This window comes from Dunckerocampus dactyliophorus, chromosome 16 (genome assembly GCF_027744805.1).
Source record: "Dunckerocampus dactyliophorus isolate RoL2022-P2 chromosome 16, RoL_Ddac_1.1, whole genome shotgun sequence".
NCBI lineage: Eukaryota > Metazoa > Chordata > Actinopteri > Syngnathiformes > Syngnathidae > Dunckerocampus > Dunckerocampus dactyliophorus.
The window spans coordinates 10,227,904-10,246,028 of record NC_072834.1 but is presented as its reverse complement, the minus strand read 5'-3'; the positions used below and the strand labels follow the sequence as shown (position 1 = coordinate 10,246,028).

At 41.7% G+C, this 18,125-nt stretch overlaps 2 protein-coding genes across 4 annotated transcripts; one reads left to right on the top strand and one right to left on the bottom strand.

Annotated features, from left to right (window-relative positions):
* Positions 1–394: 394 nt before the first annotated feature.
* chek1 (checkpoint kinase 1) lies at positions 395–8,321 on the top strand. Of its 2 annotated transcripts, none has more exons than XM_054756057.1 (14): positions 395–524; positions 702–767; positions 1,166–1,280; positions 1,541–1,649; positions 2,315–2,379; positions 2,446–2,515; positions 2,585–2,773; positions 3,447–3,551; positions 3,620–3,703; positions 3,772–3,856; positions 3,948–4,116; positions 5,210–5,341; positions 6,164–6,265; positions 7,329–8,321. In XM_054756057.1, exons 1-14 carry the CDS (start codon positions 511–513, stop codon positions 7,422–7,424), a joined length of 1,401 nt encoding a protein of 466 aa, XP_054612032.1. In that variant the 5' UTR covers positions 395–510; the 3' UTR covers positions 7,425–8,321. The 2 variants fall into 2 exon arrangements, with proteins under 2 accessions (XP_054612032.1, XP_054612031.1); XM_054756056.1 differs by having other exon boundaries at positions 7,305–8,321.
* On the bottom strand, positions 6,556–17,324 carry LOC129169537 (V-set and immunoglobulin domain-containing protein 10-like 2). 2 transcript variants are annotated; one of them, XM_054756054.1, is made up of 13 exons: positions 16,958–17,324; positions 14,384–14,731; positions 14,021–14,296; positions 13,557–13,832; positions 12,337–12,606; positions 12,006–12,263; positions 11,429–11,719; positions 11,013–11,357; positions 9,819–9,941; positions 9,717–9,741; positions 8,088–8,179; positions 7,797–7,930; positions 6,556–7,358 (listed from the first exon to the last, which is right to left on the bottom strand). In XM_054756054.1, exons 1-12 carry the CDS (start codon positions 17,010–17,012, stop codon positions 7,803–7,805), a joined length of 2,487 nt encoding a protein of 828 aa, XP_054612029.1. In that variant the 5' UTR covers positions 17,013–17,324; the 3' UTR covers positions 6,556–7,358; positions 7,797–7,802. The 2 variants fall into 2 exon arrangements, with proteins under 2 accessions (XP_054612029.1, XP_054612030.1); XM_054756055.1 differs by having other exon boundaries at positions 14,384–14,726.
* Between the last annotated feature and the right edge of the window lie 801 nt (positions 17,325–18,125).

Here is an 18,125-nt window from a genome sequence, read left to right as displayed (position 1 = left end):
AACTGACCAGGCAAAAACTTCCCAGTCTTCCTCCAAAAGTGGACAGCAAAATAAAACATGTACAAGACACTGCCCCATTCAAATAACTGAAAGGTAAAAGGGACGAGAGTTACAGATTTTGGTATCGATTCGATTCAAAGTAAATACTTAATAAGGCCAGTAGGGTCAATACCACAGTGTTTACTTTGATATTTTTCACGATCAGGGAATTACTTTGTGATTTTTTGTCTTTAACGTGTAAACTTATTGTATTTATACGGCCGCTATAGCATAAAATATCACTTCTTTTCGTTGTGTTTTTTAAGCAAATTAGTACAGTTGTAATTTTTACATCGTATGTAAAACGAATGCGAAGCAAGTTGTATAAACAGGAAGTACGCCGGAAATAGCGGAAGCGGAAGTGAGCAAAAGCCGGATGAAACAACAACGCGCCAATTTTATTTATGCGTTACGGCAGTTGCTGTGTGAAGACACATGCAAGAGATTTAAATTTCGGGAAAACTGCCGTGAATGACAGTTTGCAGGTACGTGGCTACTTGTAACAAAGCATTTTTGTTGCCATTTCGAGTTACTGAATATGTTTGACAAGTGAAGTGTTTCACGTTGCTGGCCAGACTGCGTTGACGCTGTTGGATCAAGATTAGACGAGATATAAGGCTGGGTGATTTTAGTGTGTTATAACGTGTGTTTCTGTTTTTTAGCATGGCAGTGCCGTTTGTACAGGACTGGGACCTCGTTCAGACACTGGGCGAAGGAGCTTATGGAGAGTATGAATTATTTATTGTTTCACATCTTCAACAAATTCCAGTTCAAATGTCTATGGTAGATATCTAACGTTTCGTTAGATACAGATACGCTGCACTCAATTCAATTTTGTTGACTGTAAGTTTAACAAAAAGAGACAAGTTTCTCTGAAGATGAGAAAATGGAGTTTAACAGTGCATGGATGGTCGTTATACTTTTTATTACATACTTGTACATACTTCTGTAAAACCTCAGTAAGACTATTTAAAAGGTAATCTAATTGCCCATAATAAAATTAGAAATACAGTACATACATATGCTCTTACAGGACCAAATATATGACTGTTTTTTTCCAGCCGTGTCATCTCTCAGTTGTTTCTGTGTCTTAATGCTGATCTTTGACTTTCCTCCATGTGGTCAGAGTGAGGCTGCTGGTGAACAGACAGACTGAGGAGGCAGTCGCAGTCAAAGTGATTGACACCTCTCAAGCCAAAGAATGTGCGGAGAATGTCAAGAAGGAAGTCTGCGTACACAAGGCAAGATGTCATCTTTGATTTGAATCGATTTACTATCCATTGAAAATAGGTCAACACACAACCATCTGTCTAAATAGATGGGAAGACAACTGAGTACACACCTCACAGTGAACATGTCCAAATTGTGTCCACAGTGTCAATAGTTAATGTAAGCAGCATTGTTCTCTTGCATTGCCTTAATCTGAATGGTTGTTGAAATGTGAGGGGTGTCCTCACCTTTGTGAGATACTGTAAGTAATGTTGTGCACTATTTCGTTTAGATGCTGAACCACCAAAACATAGTCCGTTTTTTCGGCCATCGTAAGGAAGGACCTACTGTGTACCTCTTTCTGGAGTACTGCACAGGAGGCGAGCTGTTCGACCGAATTGGTGAGACATACATACGGAAACTGACAAATTAATTGAGATCCAATGCTTAAGCTGTATAAAATGATCTTTGTTCAAAGATAATATTGCCCCCTTATGGTTGACATTGTGAAACATATATCCATCCGTCCATCTTCTATGCTGCTTATCCTCATCTTATTTTTTTGTTGTCATCCTATGCTGGAGCCTATCCCAACTGATTTCGGGTGAGAGGCGGGGCACACATAGACAAACAACCATTCACTCTCACATTCATACCTATGGACAATTTAGAGTCGCCAGTTAACCTAACATGCATGTTTTTGGAATGTGGGAGGAAACCGGAGTACCCGGAGAAAACACACGCACACACGGGGAGAACATGCAAACTCCACAAAGAGATGCCCAACGGAGATTCGAACCCACATCTTCCCGATCTCCTGACTGTGGCCAACATGCTAACCATTAGGCCACCGTGCGGCCCATGAAAGATATATTCATATTTAAAATAATATTAATATATAATATGTTGATTATTGGTTGTAGTTTGCAGACTACACTGAGAGGTGTTCCTTTGTTTGTATGCTTATCCACGGATGTCATTGATGTGTGCAGGTGTGCCCAATGAGGTGGCCTTGGAGTGTCATAATGTCATCAGTATGACTTTACAACCTTTCTTCTGTCTTTAGAGCCTGACGTGGGGATGACAGCGAAAGATGCTCACAGATTTTTTCAGCAGCTTGTAGCCGCAGTGGTGAGAGAAGCAAAAGAAATGCTTGGTGTTTGCCTGTATTAGACTGTCACGTCATGCATCCTACAGGAGTACCTCCACAGTATGGGCATCACTCATAGAGACATAAAGCCAGAAAACATTTTGCTGGACGACAAAGGTAAGATTTCATTCATACATGGAATTACTATGTATTTAAACTTTAATCTGCTGTGCTTTAACTTCCCAGACAACCTCAAGCTGACTGATTTTGGCCTAGCAACCATGTTTCGCTTCAAAGGACGAGAGCGACCACTGAACCGACTCTGCGGGACTCTTCCTTACGTTGCCCCTGAGCTGTTGAGCCAAACCGAGTACAAAGCTCAGCCGGCAGACATCTGGGCTTGTGGGATTGTGCTGACTGCAATGCTGGCTGGAGGTATATAATCACTGGGCAGGATCACATCCTTACGTGACTCCTTATCAAAAAATGATATTTTACTCCCAAGAAAATAGTCTGGTAGTCTTATATTTGGGGTCTAGAGACATGCAAAGCAACGGGTGGACTCAAATTGCTTCTCCCCAAGCAAATCAGAACTTTTTTTCCTGTCACAAACACACACAAGTGACATGGAGAGACTCAGCTGCAACACAGATACCTGCTGGAAAAAAGTGCCCCTAAGGTTGTTATGAAGTTAGCACGCAGCAGAGGAGGAGTGTTGATGCAAAGAAGAGTCATCAAACAACTGTTGAGCAGTTTAAAAAAAAAAAAGGAGGCTTGGAGAAAGGGATGGTCTTGTATTCGGGTCTGTACAGTATAGTAAAAAAAATTATATTAAATACCTCACCTCTTTAAAAAAAAAAAATGCATTGTACTCTGTGCAATTGGGTAAATACTGTACTGAAAGTACCTTACTGACATGCTGAGTCATCATCTTATATAATGCCGTAATGCTGCCACTACTTTTTATAAAGGAAACTGATTTTATTGGTATTTACAGAATTGACCATCACAGTTTGAAATATGCTGAATGATGATTGCACAATGCGCATGCTTTTCTAGATGTTATCACAGTCTTTTGTTCCAAGTTTGTGTCTCATGTCTTTTCCAGAGTTGCCGTGGGACCAGCCCTCTGAAATATGTCAGGAATATTCGGATTGGCTTCAGAAGAAAACATACCTGCCTCCTTGGAAGAAAATACAGCCAATGCCTCTTTGTAAGTGCTCCATGTGTAAATGGCATGAATTATGCTTCTCGTGTTTATTCGCGACATGTTTTTGTTAGGTTTGTTGTCGAAGTTACTGCTAGCCAAACCAGAAGCCCGTATCACCATTGCAGACATTCAGAAAGACCGCTGGTACACTCAAGGCAAGTCATCATCGGTGGTAACTCAACATGAATGTTGTATGGATATTAACATATGTGTTCTTGCGCAGGTGTAAAGCAGCCATCAGGTTCCCTGAGCTCAGGTGCCAGCAAACACCTTCGAGCTGATGGTGCAGTCATATCTGGAGCCAACAGGTGTATTCATAATATTTGTTGTTGTTGTTTTTTAAGCATCCATGTATGTTTCTGTAACGACAGCATTACACATCTTCGTCTTTCCCTGCAGCGATGATAAGATGCAGTTCTCCAGCTCCCAACCGGACCTGGCAGCAGGAGGCAGGGAAGCCACGCTGCTCATCAGCCAGATGGACGGTCAGGTCAGCTTCTCCCAGCCGACCAAACCTGAGCACATGTTGCTGGGGAGTCAGCTGCTGGGAACACCGGGAGCCAGTCAGGTGACACACCCTGTCTTATATTCTGTCGAATGTTTCTTTGAATTAGGGCTGAATTAGGGCTGGGAATCTCAAGGTACCTCACCGTACAGTACAATTTCCGATGCGTGGCTTGTGACCAGTTTAGAAGACAACATATCTTCACAATGTCTTTGAATGACTCTTCTGAATGCCGTATATTTGTATTTTAGTTCATTTAGCTATTTTTATGCTTGAAAATGCTTAATTTAAGCAAAACTTATGTGACATTTGCTTAAATATGCATTTTTTTTACTTTGTTTTTTTAATAGGCTGTATTCAACTACAGAACAGCATGATTTATTCATGCTTTTGAAAAACTGTGATAGACTGAGGCCGCGAAATTCGAAGTGCGAAGTGGCGAGGGATTAATGTACTGCCACTACTAAACATATACACTATATATGCTGCATAATAAAGATAAGAATTTAATTAATCGCAAATCTCTTTATTTTCTATATATTTATATTTTATATAACAAATGAATTAAATAAACCATGAAACCTAACACCATACAAAACTAATGTATCTATGACCTTTTAAAAAAAAAAAAAAGTGCCATCTGAATATAAAACATCAAAATATTTGAAATTGTGCAAACAACAGATGAACTAAAATAAAAATGTGCAAAATCTTGAAACTAAGTAAACACAATTCAACCGCTACACCACCACAGAATGACAAAAATGTAATATTACCTTTTTAGTAGCTTTTCCATCGTCACTTTTCTTTTTTCCGCCCTTCAGCACACTCCTAAGTTTTCTTTTTGACCCCATTTCAGTCTTTTAATATTACTTTAATATAACTAGGCTTTGTATTACTAGGGATTCTATTAGTTGCTAATCAAACTGAACCCTCCTGCCACTATTGAAAATGTAAACAATGCACATCTAAATTGACACGAAAGTGGTCAGAGCCTTTCTGATCATGTGCCCCCGAGCCCAATCACCCATCCACCCACCCACAACAGTAGTTGTGGCCCTAAACAACTACAAGTGTTTATGCCAGAAACCTGCCCTGCTCCTAGTCTGAACAGAATGGATGATGTTTAAAATCTCTCCTCTCTCTGTGAATACAGACACCATGGCAGAGATTAGTGCGCAGATTGACACGTTTCTTCACCACTGTTAGCGCTGACGCCTCGCTGGCTTCCCTAAAAGATGCCTGTGAGGGCCTTGCCCTTCGCTACAAACTCACTTGCACCAAACAGGTATGTTTTGTTGGTTTTTTTTAAAGCATCCAGGACGTTCATTATATTAATTCACCATTTTTATCATATAGAATTTTGTCATTCAGGTAATACATGTAACAGCAAGGTTCAGTTGTAAAATTGCTGCCAACAGTTTAATTAGTTAGATTTCACTACTTGGTAGGAACCAGCAGAGGGTGTAATAGATTGCTGCTTAGGTTGCCACAGAAATCGAAAAGAAAAGGAGTAAAGTTTGGAGAGTTGCAACAACACGGGTTCCCCAAATGGAGTTTGAGTGCATGCACGTTTGTTTTAAGCCACTTCCCTGTCCTGACTTTTTTTTAGGTTAAAGCTGTCATTTTAGTTTGCATATTTAATGCTTGATTGTTCCAGTATGATTTCAGCATAACTTAGGAGTTTTCTACAAATGCCCCAAAAGTTGAGCAACTTGACTTCAAAGCTTTTCTTTTGCTTTTTTGTGTGGAGTTTTACTGATGCCACTATTGAACAATACCAGTGATGGCAACCAGAGAAAGTGTGATGATAACCATAGAACTGGAAGTAGATCCTATTGCAACATCTGGCTGCTTATATAAATAGTATATACACTTATTATACACTCCAACAATACAACAGAGGTTATGTGAAAAAAATCTTGAAATGGTTTAGTTGTAGTTTTATTTTTTCCTATTTTATTATACAGTGGCTTCTGTGTATTTGTGGAACATTTCAGAAAGTTAAAAGGTTAAAACATCGCTACTCCATTCCTGTGGTTGTATGAAAGTGGCACCCCAAATTTAAATGTAAAATGTAAACACCTTTTCCCCTCTGTTTGTCCCTCAGGTGACTGTGAGCACATTGGACAAGCGCAATAACAAACTCATCTTCAAGGTTCACTTGCTGGAAATGAATCACAGAGTGCTGTTAGACTTCAGACTATCCAAGGTGGCTTTTTAGTAGGGATGTCCTGATCAGCATTGTTGGCCTCCGATTTAATTTTTTTGGCCTCAGGTCCGATCCAATTTAGAGTCTCGATCCAATACTTTGACAATGATATAGATTCTAGAAATGAAAATGTTTTTAGCAACTAACTAAAGTAAACACAATAACACATTTTTACAGAGTTTATATTATTCAATTACATATACTATATATAAACAAAATTTAGAATTTGATACTATTGTTGTAAATCACATGAAAGAAAACTCTTACAGATAATTAAATGTCAGCTTCTCTTTAATATTTTAGAAAAATAATCAAATCACACATCGACTTGGTACAGTGTTGTGAAAGAAAGATAAAGAGCTCTCCAAGATCCACTTTTGATTAACACAGGCTCAGTAATGACAGGGGGCAAATATCAGAGCTCCATATATCCGTGCCGAAACTTACAGCTGACAGGTTTTATGTGAAATCATGTTTTATGTTTTCCTGTACTTTTTTTGTGTACAATCGTGGGAAAGCAATATCTGCAATGTAGTGCCGTGATAGCAGAACATAGCGTGGATTCATACATTCTAAAAGACGACAAACCCCCACAATCTATGACGGAGATGGGCTGGTTGTCCAAAGAAATAAATTCGACTACGATACCTATTCAGTGATCTACACTCAGCGGCCTTTTCTTTGGTGGTCTTGCTCAACGCTGCGTACTCCGTTTTATATTTTCAAAATTTGTGGTATTGATTGCAGCTCTGCTCATACCACCCCTTGAAATTGTCGTTTTGCAGATATTACAAGTGGCAGCAAGATTATTTTCATTTACAATGCAGAATTTCCACAGCGCTGACATGGCTTTGTTTGTTTTCCGGCCTGCTGCAAAAACAAAGCACTTTACCGGTGGGCGCATCCTCGACCTCTGATCAAAAAGAAGACAAACACACCATTGGGACATCTCTACTTTTTTAGTATACATTTTAGTGTTTCAATAACGCCATTAATACAATATCTTTCTGTCTTTCCTCTATGATTGTCACTGCGTCAGCATATTGTGTGTGTGTTTCTTCAGGGCGACGGTCTGGAGTTCAAGCGGCTCTTCCTGAAGATAAAGCAGAAGCTGTGTGACATCATCAGCACGCAGAAGGTTTCACATCCTGTAATATGACCTCTCTTGTGAATATAAACAAACATGAACTGACACTGAGGAGGTGAAGAACGTGTATATATTTAGCTGTTCTTGTAATGTTGTAATTGTGTTCTTGTCAAGTTGCTGACGGTACTTGTACTGTTTTGTGTGTGTGTGTGGACCCTGCTTTGATATTCTTCACATTTTGATTAATTTAACAATATAATATTGATCCAATGTGGGTCAAGATATGACACCCCTGATTAGTTCTTATGTCACTTAACATAGTACTGTTCAAAGTAAAAATAAATGATTTAAAAAAAATAAGTTTACTGTATATACTAGACAATCTGTGGTAACACTTGAAATGTTGCAATCTTGGAAACTACTGGACGGCCTTGCCAGTAGTACCGTGGTTTAGGAGCCGGTCGCCTTGACGGTGATGGTGACATTGACGGGTTCGTTGTCTCCTGTGGGAGTGGCTTGACCGGCAGTAGGAGAAGTGGTAAAGGGTGAGGCCGCTCTGGGTAAAGCCAGTGTTGGACCTGAGGGAGGAAATCGCATTAATGAGCAACGCAAACTGGTGAATTGCCGATGGAAAGTGTAAAAGAAAAAAAAAAACGGGATGCTGAAATGTCATTGTTATTTACATCTCAACATAGCATTTCAAGCATTGTTCATTTGAATGTGTGTCCATCTTGCCTGGGCTAGATGAGCCACCCATTTCCCCCTCCGCCCCGTTGACCACCTCATCTTCTGGGAAGTTGATGTTCTCCCTGGACTGGCTGTGTTGCCTGGAAAAGAAATAATTTGTCCTCAGCACACTTCAAATGAAAGGGGACTATTATGCTTAAAGTATCTTGCAAAAATTAGTACAGCGCTCACATTACAGCAACCATTTGTATTACAGTGTACGTTCTGATGGGACAATACCGAATAAATCAAACCTGGATATACTTTAGAGTTTTCAGTGTTCAATTTGTGTTCAGTATAGGAAATGACTCAACATACAACCATTATTGTCTAAGTCAGTTCTCAATCGGTTTGGCTGCGGGACACAACATCACCAGCATGTCTGTCACAACTTACACAAGATACGAAATCATTTCTCTGTGACATTCAACATAAGCAAAATGCATTTTAAACAAATGTTCTAGCTTGATGCTTGTTTACACTCAAATAGCTGATATACAGTGTAAGCATTTAATGCTTACAAAGACTTTCTAAGGCTCAACAAGAGACGGTCTGTCGCATTCAACCCGCTGCATTAAAAAAAAAAAATCCTCTTCAGAATACAAACTCAAGATTATTTCTTGTTTTTTTTTTTTGTTTGTTTGTTTTTTTTGCACAGGCAAAGACCAACGTCCCACTACAAATTGGTCCAGTTGAGCAGTTGACCACCAGTCGAGAATCACTGGTGTAAATAGATAGCAATAAAGTAAGGATAGTAAATATTATGGCTGTCAAGTGATTAAAAATGTTAATCAAGTTAATCAGTTTTCAAATCAATAAATAATGATTAATCACCATTTGCAACTATGTGGGAAATATGCTCATTTTTACTGTATATTATGAACAAAAAGATAAATGACACAGGACACAAGTATGTGTGTATATATATTTGGATGTTGTCACAGCTCCAAATGAACTGAAAGTTTAAATCAAGCTAAAAGAAAGCATTTGCCTAATGCTATTAGTAGCACAACATTTGAATCACGTTAACCGCGTTATTACGAGCCAAGAACGGTTGCGTTCAAAGACACCACGTAATTTCAATTGAATTCACGTTTTGAGTGTAAATGTAGGTTCTGAAAATGATGCAAATTGTACTTCTGCAGTGAGACTTATGTTAGTGAGGGATAAAAATACCCAGTTATTGTTTTTATTTGTCTTTCTGTTTATTTAGACCACACACACACACGCATAATAAAGACTATTGTGATTTTCTGAGTGTCGGTGAGCGCACCTCGCGGTGGTCTACTGACAATGAGGAAGTGTTGTCCCAAATAAGACGAGAGACGTGTTTGTGAGTTGGAGGTGTTGGAATTGCACTTTTGTTGATGTGTTCAGGTGAGAATAAAGTTATTAAAAAGCCATAGATTGTGTGGGGACGCTACGCTGTGCTTCCATGTGCTGTCAACTGCAGCTTGACATGCTGCGCACCAGTTAATTACGCTCATTAATTAACGTGTGTTTAAAGCTCTACACTGACTACTCTAAAGTATGTCCAAGATTACTTAGTAAAGTATTGCCCCTTGGGAAGAGATACTAAAATTGTTGCTGATATGTGAGGAGTGTACTGACTTGTCATTTACTGTAATTTATACTCACAGGCCAAACAGCATGTCATGTAGTCCTGTGTGGAGGCAATGGGGAATCTTTTAATGCAGTGTGTTCACTAAAATGTGTGCGTGTGTGATGTGTAAGACTCACGAGGGTTGTTGTTGCGGTTGCGGATTATGTAGACAAGCAGCAGCGCCGTGACAATAGCTGCAAAGAGCATCCCCCCTATTGCTGCTCCGATCACAGCAGGGTAGTTAGTGGAGCGCGGCTCGGCTGCAACACATCACAGTTACACCATTGCAACAAAGCTACATAAGATAGTATTTACTGTAAATGTTTTCTTAAATCTTGAGATTTAAGATTAAGACTGTCCTGTCCTGACTCCTGGCTAGTGTGAATTTTCCAAGTTGGACACTTTCCATGGGAATTAACAGGATCAAAATGAAATAGTACATATTAGCCAGTTACTGTAAACTTACATGTAGACTCCATTTAATAGAAATTGTTTTTGTTTTGCTACCTTACACTGTGTTGTTCTGTGCAGAAATGATGTGATGCATGACATGCGGAAATGCACAAGGTATGCAGAGGGTGCGGCCTCAGTAGGATTGAGCATAGTTGTGTATATACTTTATATTTCACTTTCAGAGGGTTTCTGTGCTGCTGAAATGTACAGTATAAACACAACTGAGCTCAATCCTATTGAGGCCGCACCCCCTGCATTCCTTGTGCATTTCTGCACGGCATGCATCACATTTCTAAAACTCTGCATGCTAAAGCACGCTAATGCATGCACAAAAAATAATTTAGTCAACAAATCAAGAGGCATAAAAATATTGAATATTAATATAAAATCAAATGTATTTTGTTCATACCAGTGAAAAATGTACCATCCAGTTAAGAAGTTAAGAAATAGTAATTGATATTTATTGATTGTTCATATCTACTGTATAAATGACCCCATATTGCCAGGTAATTCCCATAAAATGTCATATAGTCTTACCTATGTCCAATATTTCCCAAATTCCCCCAGCTGCGTATTACGCTCAAGCTTCTATCACATGATAAATTTGCTCTGTATGCATGGAAAAAAAAGGAGCACACAAGGAAAGTGGAAAGAAAGGAGGCAGGGAAGGATGCAAATAGGATGCGAGTGTGATGTGTGTTTGTGTGTAATTTAGGGTTGAGTCTTTTCACCTGAGTAGATAACAAGAAAGAACCAACGTTAAGCCATTACCAGCGTAATCACATTCATAATTGTTATTTTTAGCAAATGTAACATTATTAGAGGTCTGTGCTGTATTTTGTGCCATTCCAGTCTATTTCATCTGATTTTATTTGTACCTGGCGTTATTGCAGCAGAGGGGTGCCCAATGGTTCTGTGGTTAAAAGGAGTGACACGGAACTGGTAGTTAGCTGTCGGTGTCAGCCTCCCCACTGTTTGAATCCTGACATCGGGGTCCTGGATGATACTATGGTGCCAAACTGCGGTACCAATCCTTTCTTCCTTTGAATCGTTGCCGCTTGTTCTCCTCCCCGGGTGCTCGTTCACCCATTTGTGCTGCACAATGAACCCGGTCCAGCCTTGTTGGGCCTCGCCCTCTATCTTCCACTCCAGCTCCACCTCGTTGCGGTGCAGGCTGATGTAGGTCACCCTGAGCAGGGTGGCGTTTGGTGGCATTGGGTGCTCTGAGAAAGAGACCATTTTTTTAGGATCAGCCAAACAAGCTGCTGTCCAAACATATTCTTTAAAGTCTTACTCTTGACCACTAATGTGATGTTGAGGTCCGCTCCTCCGACAGCATTGGAGGAGGAGCACCTGTACTCGCCGCTGTCTTGAGTCTGATCTGTGTCTCGCACGGTCAGGTTGGCCCACGCTGATGTTCGCAGCAGCATATACTTGGACGTGTCCTGAACGTCCAAACCGTGATTGTTGAACCAAGTTATTTCACTGGTGGGCAAGTAGTTGGCCCTCAGGCTGCAGGAGAGCTGCACGTCGGCCCCCTCGTACACAGACACAACGCTCCGCTGCGTTAGCAACACAGGAGCCTCTGCAAGTGAATGTACAGTATATGCTGTATTTCTTTATATTGTAGTGTGGATTTACTTACCTGCTATTGAAAGGTTTTTGTGCCTAAATAAATAAATATAAAGTCAATAAATATTTTTTAGATTCGATTCATAAATAAATGTGTGCTAATGTATTGAATTACCATTCAATTAATATAAGACGAGTTAAATCTTCACAGTGTATCATTACAGTCCCACAAATATCCCCAGTGGCTGTGAGCATTTCTGAAGTAGCCTTGCCATCAACCATTATCTGTGAGCACTGACCCAGTGTGAGCCTGCAGGTCTTAGTTTGAACCAGAAGCGGATGTTTTGCATGGCAGGTGTAGGGTTTCCCACTACGAGCTGTTCCATAGCGAAGGATCAGGACATTGGAGTTCTCTTCCGCAGGTTTGCCATGGCCACTGGGGCCTTCCCACCACACCAGAGCGTTTGGGGTCCCTCCATCCCAAGAGCAGGACAACATGAGATACTGCTTGTTGGTTGTCACATAGGCTAAACACACCGGTTCTGATGTGGGGAGATCTGATGGAGGAGGAGAGGTTCAAGGCTTGGATAGCAAACTTGTACCCAGCAGTACCCATCAATGTGCACTCACATGCACGTGTGCTGCACTCCACTGGTTGTTTGAGTGCAGGGTGAGATCCCATGCACTTAAACAAGCTCCTGTTGGACACAAGGCCTTCCGACGGCAGCAAGATGCCGCTGGTGTGCCCCCTGTCGCCCTCAACTTGCCCTGCACGTCTCAGGTGTTCAGCCCAGTGAACCGAGGCGGTCGGGAAACCGCCCATCCAGGAGCAGCTCAGTCTCAGGGAGGTGTGATTCAGGGCTGGCTCCATGGAGCATGAAGGAGAACCATCTGGTGGATCTGTTGGGGAGAAGATGCAGCATAGCAAGGCGATGATATTCTCCCCAGATGTCATGGGTGGTGAGCAATGCAGGAACTTGTTAAGCTACAGCTGGGTATAAATAAGGGTGCACTCATGCCGGGCAGTTTGTTGTAATGGTGTCAGTGCCCTGTACAATGCTCAAGCACTCTACACTTGGCAAAAGGTGGACAATTTCTCGCCTTCAGCTAGGACTGTAAAATGATGGCGAATAATAGAAAACTAAGCAGGAAGTTGGGAGAAGTACTGAGAACAAGCCTTTACGTTCTGTAGGCTTGCGGTAAACTCCTCTTTGCAATTACCCAGAGTCTCCTCCGGTCGCCAGGGCCATGATCTACAAAACCAAATTACCACCTAATTAGTGGAACATCAAAAAAGATTGGCTCTATGCAACCTCCTGATGTAGTTTATGTTAGCATCCAGCAGCTTTAGCTACCTCTGCATGCACTTTAAAATGTTAATGCTAATCAGCTGCTGGTGTGAAACTCAAACACATCAAGAACAACAGTGAGAGCACCCTCAATCAGCTGAAGAAGCAGAAACCAATAGAATGCCAAGCACTAGTCTTTGGAACTGACCATTGCTTGCCATGGCTGTGACACGACAGCAAGTACCTGCCAGAGAGTCCCATCAAGTTCCCCGACGGTCCAAATGGAAGAACCTGTCTGGAGGGCCTCCACACTCGGCTGTGTGTTTGTGTTTATTTGTGTTTAACAAGGAAAAACAGATGAAAGAGATTTTCCCATCAAGACAGAGAACAGAATTGGAACTGCAGGGTTGCTAAAGACTGGGGATAGTATGTTTGTCATGGACTGTAAATGGTGATTATCCATTTACAGTTCCAAGACAGAAGACCCAAGGTGAAGTTGCCAACAAACACTGAAAGTCTTGACGGTGTCGTCCAAGACAGTGCCACAAAGTTCAGACTCACAGTAGACAGTCAGGCTGATGGTCTTTTTGGAGCGCGTGTTGAGGTAGGTGTTCTGCGCCAGGCAGGCGTAGTCACCCGTGTGCATGCGGAGGACCTTGGTGATGGTGAACTGCGGCCCGCTGTACACCTGAGAGTTGTTGTAGAACCAGACGTACTGACTGGGCGGGTTGGAATGAGCTTGACACTGCAGAGACACTGTCTCTCTCTCCAGAGCCGAGTAACCCCGCTCGGTCAGAGTGTACGGCGTCACTTCAATCTGAGGGATATCCGGACCAACTGGGGAAGAGAATTTTAGGGGGACATTTAACCACTTAAAGAACAACATTAATCTCAGTAGGAAATAGAGCAGAATTGAAGCAGAAGAGAACAATGACAATTCTTAAATAGGGTAACCTTGTTGAGGGTTCGTGTTTAACACTTACTGTAGCTTGCTGATGATTTCTATATTTGTACAAACTACTCACAGATAATATCCAGCCATATCCGATCCGAGCCCTCACTGTTGACGGCGTTGCTAGCGAGACAGCGGTACCACCCTGTATGGTTGCGGTTCACCTCTGTCACGTTGACCACGCTGGTGTTGCCCTGTGCGAACGCTGAGATGTTTCCGTGGTGGCTTTCTTGTTGCCACACGTACTGGATCGGCCCTGTCCCGTTGTCCAGATTACATCGCAGCCATATTGTCGTTCCTTCCACTGGAGACACGTCGCTCACCAGGAGGTGTGGCTTTGAGACTGGAACTGAGGTCAAAGGTAAGAAAAATTGGTATGTTTCAACCAAATCAAAATATTATGTCTTCTAGGACTAGGACTTATTCTAGGACTTACTTCTGACGTTGAGATGCACGTAGTAGTAGTAGACCTTGGGCTCGACTTCTATGTCATAGAAAGCCTGGCAAGTGTAGAGGCCATGTGCCGCCACAGCCAGCTTGTCGATGCTGATGTCAGCACTTTTGGAGATGACCGCCAGCTCCCCGAGCGTCTGGGCCAGCTTCTGGATTTTGGGACCTTGACCTAAGTCGTACACCACCGCCTTGATGGCTTCAGTGCCCGGTCTGGTGAAGCTCCATATGTACATGTCAGGTAAGGTAGTACCACACTCCAGGATGACAGCTTTGTTCACCACGCCATACATAGTGTTGTCACGGTACACCACCTCGCCATTGATGTTCTGCGCTGGAGTAAGAGGGGACACACAGGCATCCAAGTGTGTGTGTGTGTATGGACAGGAAAGGGAGACAGTGGTGTTGCATGTCAAACTTGTGTTCAGTTACAGGATTAATTGCATTGTAGGTCACTGTACAGTTTATATCTTAATGTAATGCTTTTTGCTCTGCAAAAGTTGAATCGAGGCAACTGAACTCTTTGTCATTTTTGTCTGAGGGTGTGCATGCATGTCTCAAAAACAACAGCCGTTCCTTTGAGGAAATCAATGTGTGAAAGAATCCACCGACAGTATGTCAACCTAGAAAGGCTCTCTCTAAACAAAGGAGGTTTGGCACCATCACATATTGTCTGCTTACAACAATATCCTGACATCTCTCCCCCAGCAATTGTCTCATTCCACAGAAAGAGTGCACTCTTTCTGTGGAATCGCCTTGCTTTGTTATTGGCCATGGCCACTAACAAGGCAAGGCAAGGAAAGGTTATGCGTAGCACACAATTCATGCACAAGGTAATTCAAAGTGCTTTACAGAAAAGAAGGGTAAAATCACTTCATAAAATCATTCCACAAAACATAAAATCATTCTAAAATCATAATCTAACATTCCACAAAACCAATCCATAAAACCAAAAAATAAGAATGTATTAAAAGTGAACAGTGCAGATCAAATATGTTCAGTTGTCATATGCGCTGCTGAATAGAAGTGTTTTCAGCCTGGAAGTGGACAGTGCCAAAGTTGAGGATTGTCGCACATATTCTGGAAGACTGGTCCAGGTTTTGGCAGCAGAAAACTGCAGCCTCACAGTGTTTAATCCTGACTCTGGGCACCCGCAGGAGACCACTCCTTAAACCGCACTTCGGCACTATTCCCTTGATTTGGGCAATTTTTTTAGGTACTAAAAAGCTGCTGTTATTGATTCAATGTGGCTGTTGAAATTCACATCTGAGTCCATTATTACCCCTAGATTTCTAACCTGATGATTAGGACAAAGAGTCTCAATGTGGCTAATAACACTTTGTCTTTGTTTCTGTGGACCGCAGGCAATGATTTCACTTTTGTCTGAGTTTAGCTGGAGAAAATAGTTTTGCATCCACACACTGAGCTGTTTGATGCAGTGCCAAAGTAAATCTGCAGGACGGTGTTCACCTGCCGTCAGTGACTGAATGTCATTTGCATAATTGTGGTAGGACACATTGCAGCTGTGTGTTAGCTGACCTAAGCATGTACAGATTGAACATGAGGGGTCCCAGGATTGACCCATAGGGAACCCCACAGGTCATAGCATAGTCATTTGGTTTGAGACACAGTTACCAATTCCAACAAAGTAGTTTCTGTCCTCCAGATAGGATTTGAACCAGTTTAGAGCAGTACCAGAGATTCCCATCCACTTTTATAACATCACATGGCCTACTGTGTCAAAGGCAGCGCTCAAGTCTAGCAGAACTAAAACTGAGACTTTGCCTGCGTCTGTGGTCAGATGGATATTGTTTGTCACATTGATCGGAGCTGTCGTAGTGCTGTGGCGGGGCCTAAAGCCTGATTGAAAAGTATCAAACACATTGTTAGACAGGAGAAAGTCAGTAAGCTGTTGGTATATAACCTTACTGGTGGCAAAAAGGAGCTGTTCAGCCACCGGACAGGCGAATGACCTATTGTTATGCAGGACGGTCGTTCACGGTCAGCCACACTGGGAAACACCCCCCGGGGGGCACAACAACCAGAAACATAAATAGGTAGACTCCTCACTTAAAAATTGAGAACTGAAGAAGCTTTGAAGCTGTGTATACACAGGGTGGCCTCATCTCGCTAGGGGCCTTTCAGAGGTGTTATCACATCCATGAAGAAAAGGGTTTTCATTTGTAAAAATGGATAGATTGAATGACAGATTTTTCTCATGTTTAGCGCTTACAAACAGGCTATATTTATTTTGCATAGTAGCGGAACTCTTGCAAGTGCAAACCAGTTCTGGTATGTCACAGTATAGCGCACCTCTTACAATATAGAATACATGGACAGTATGTGTCAGTGAAGTGTTTATACATTTCTTTGTAAATAACCGAGCACTAAATGTGCTTAAAAACTAATAGCATGCAATTCAAACTCAAAAATATATTGAGGGCTGATTAATGGACAGCTACTCAGTATTGCCATAGCAACTCTATGCGTTTGTCAACCACTTATGTGTCACACTTTATACAGGATTGCATGTGTTTTAACTGCAAGTCATTGTACTTACAGCCTGCAGAGTGAAGTAGGAGTAGAAAGACCAGCCCTAGCAGTTGGGCCACCATGGTATCATCATGACTTTCACTCCACCAACCCCTCCATCCAAAAAGAAGGTGAAAAAAGTTGATTTAAAAGCCACCAAAAAGAAAACAGTGAGTCTCTCTCCCTGCGATCCAGAAGTTTCCTACAGAATCCAATTGCAGGCACTGACTTTGAATAGCCTGAGACTAGGAAGGGATGCAGTCAACTGATTTGGCCTCCATTATTCATGCCTTTCTCTCCATCCTTCTTTCTTTCTCCAGCAGGGTTAGAATAACATCAGTGATACTTTTTGCTCATTCATTATACAAGACAAGCCCGGGAGTGGACAGGTTAGCACGAATGGCTGCCATGCGCGGTCTTGTCAATGTGGACAAACATCACAGTGGGTTATTGCGACCCCAATCTGATGCAGAGGACGCACACAATGTGGATTAGAGGGGATTTATATGTTTGATTGTGTTTGATCTTTTTTGTTTCAGGACAAGAGGAAAAAAACTCAAAATTGATGTGAGGGCTCATAGAAATAGAAAAATAATCGACTCAATGGGATCACTTTTCACGACATTTAATCCTCCTTGGGGAATCGATTAATACGTTTTGGAGATTTTCATTTCAAGGGTCATGTGGGCACCACAGACGGATGAGATTTGGATTAGAATAGATATATTCATTTTTTAGATATTTGCCATCTTGCAGCATACCCCCGCGATCCTAGTGAGGACAAGCGGCATAGAAAATGGATGGATGGATTTGCCATCTTGCAGACCGCATTGTGTTTATACACTCCTGATCCAAATTTTAAGACCAGTTGGAAAAATTGCAAGAATTTACATTTTGCACTGTTGGATCTTACGGAGGTTCTGAGTAGAGCTTGCACAAGAAAGAAATGGGAAAGAAGAAGACATTTTTGGAGTAAGCAAACAACTATTAAAGTGAAATAGGCTGTTCATCAGCTGATCAAAAGTTTAAGACCATAGCTTCAAAGAGCCAAAAGCACCCTAAAATAGAAGTAAAATGTTCAAAAAAATGACTCAGTAATGAGTAGCTGCACTCATTCATGTTAATCACCTCAAAAATTGGTTTGGCCATGCTTGATGCCAGTGTTTCCAGGAGGCTTGTGGGAATGTTGCTCCAGG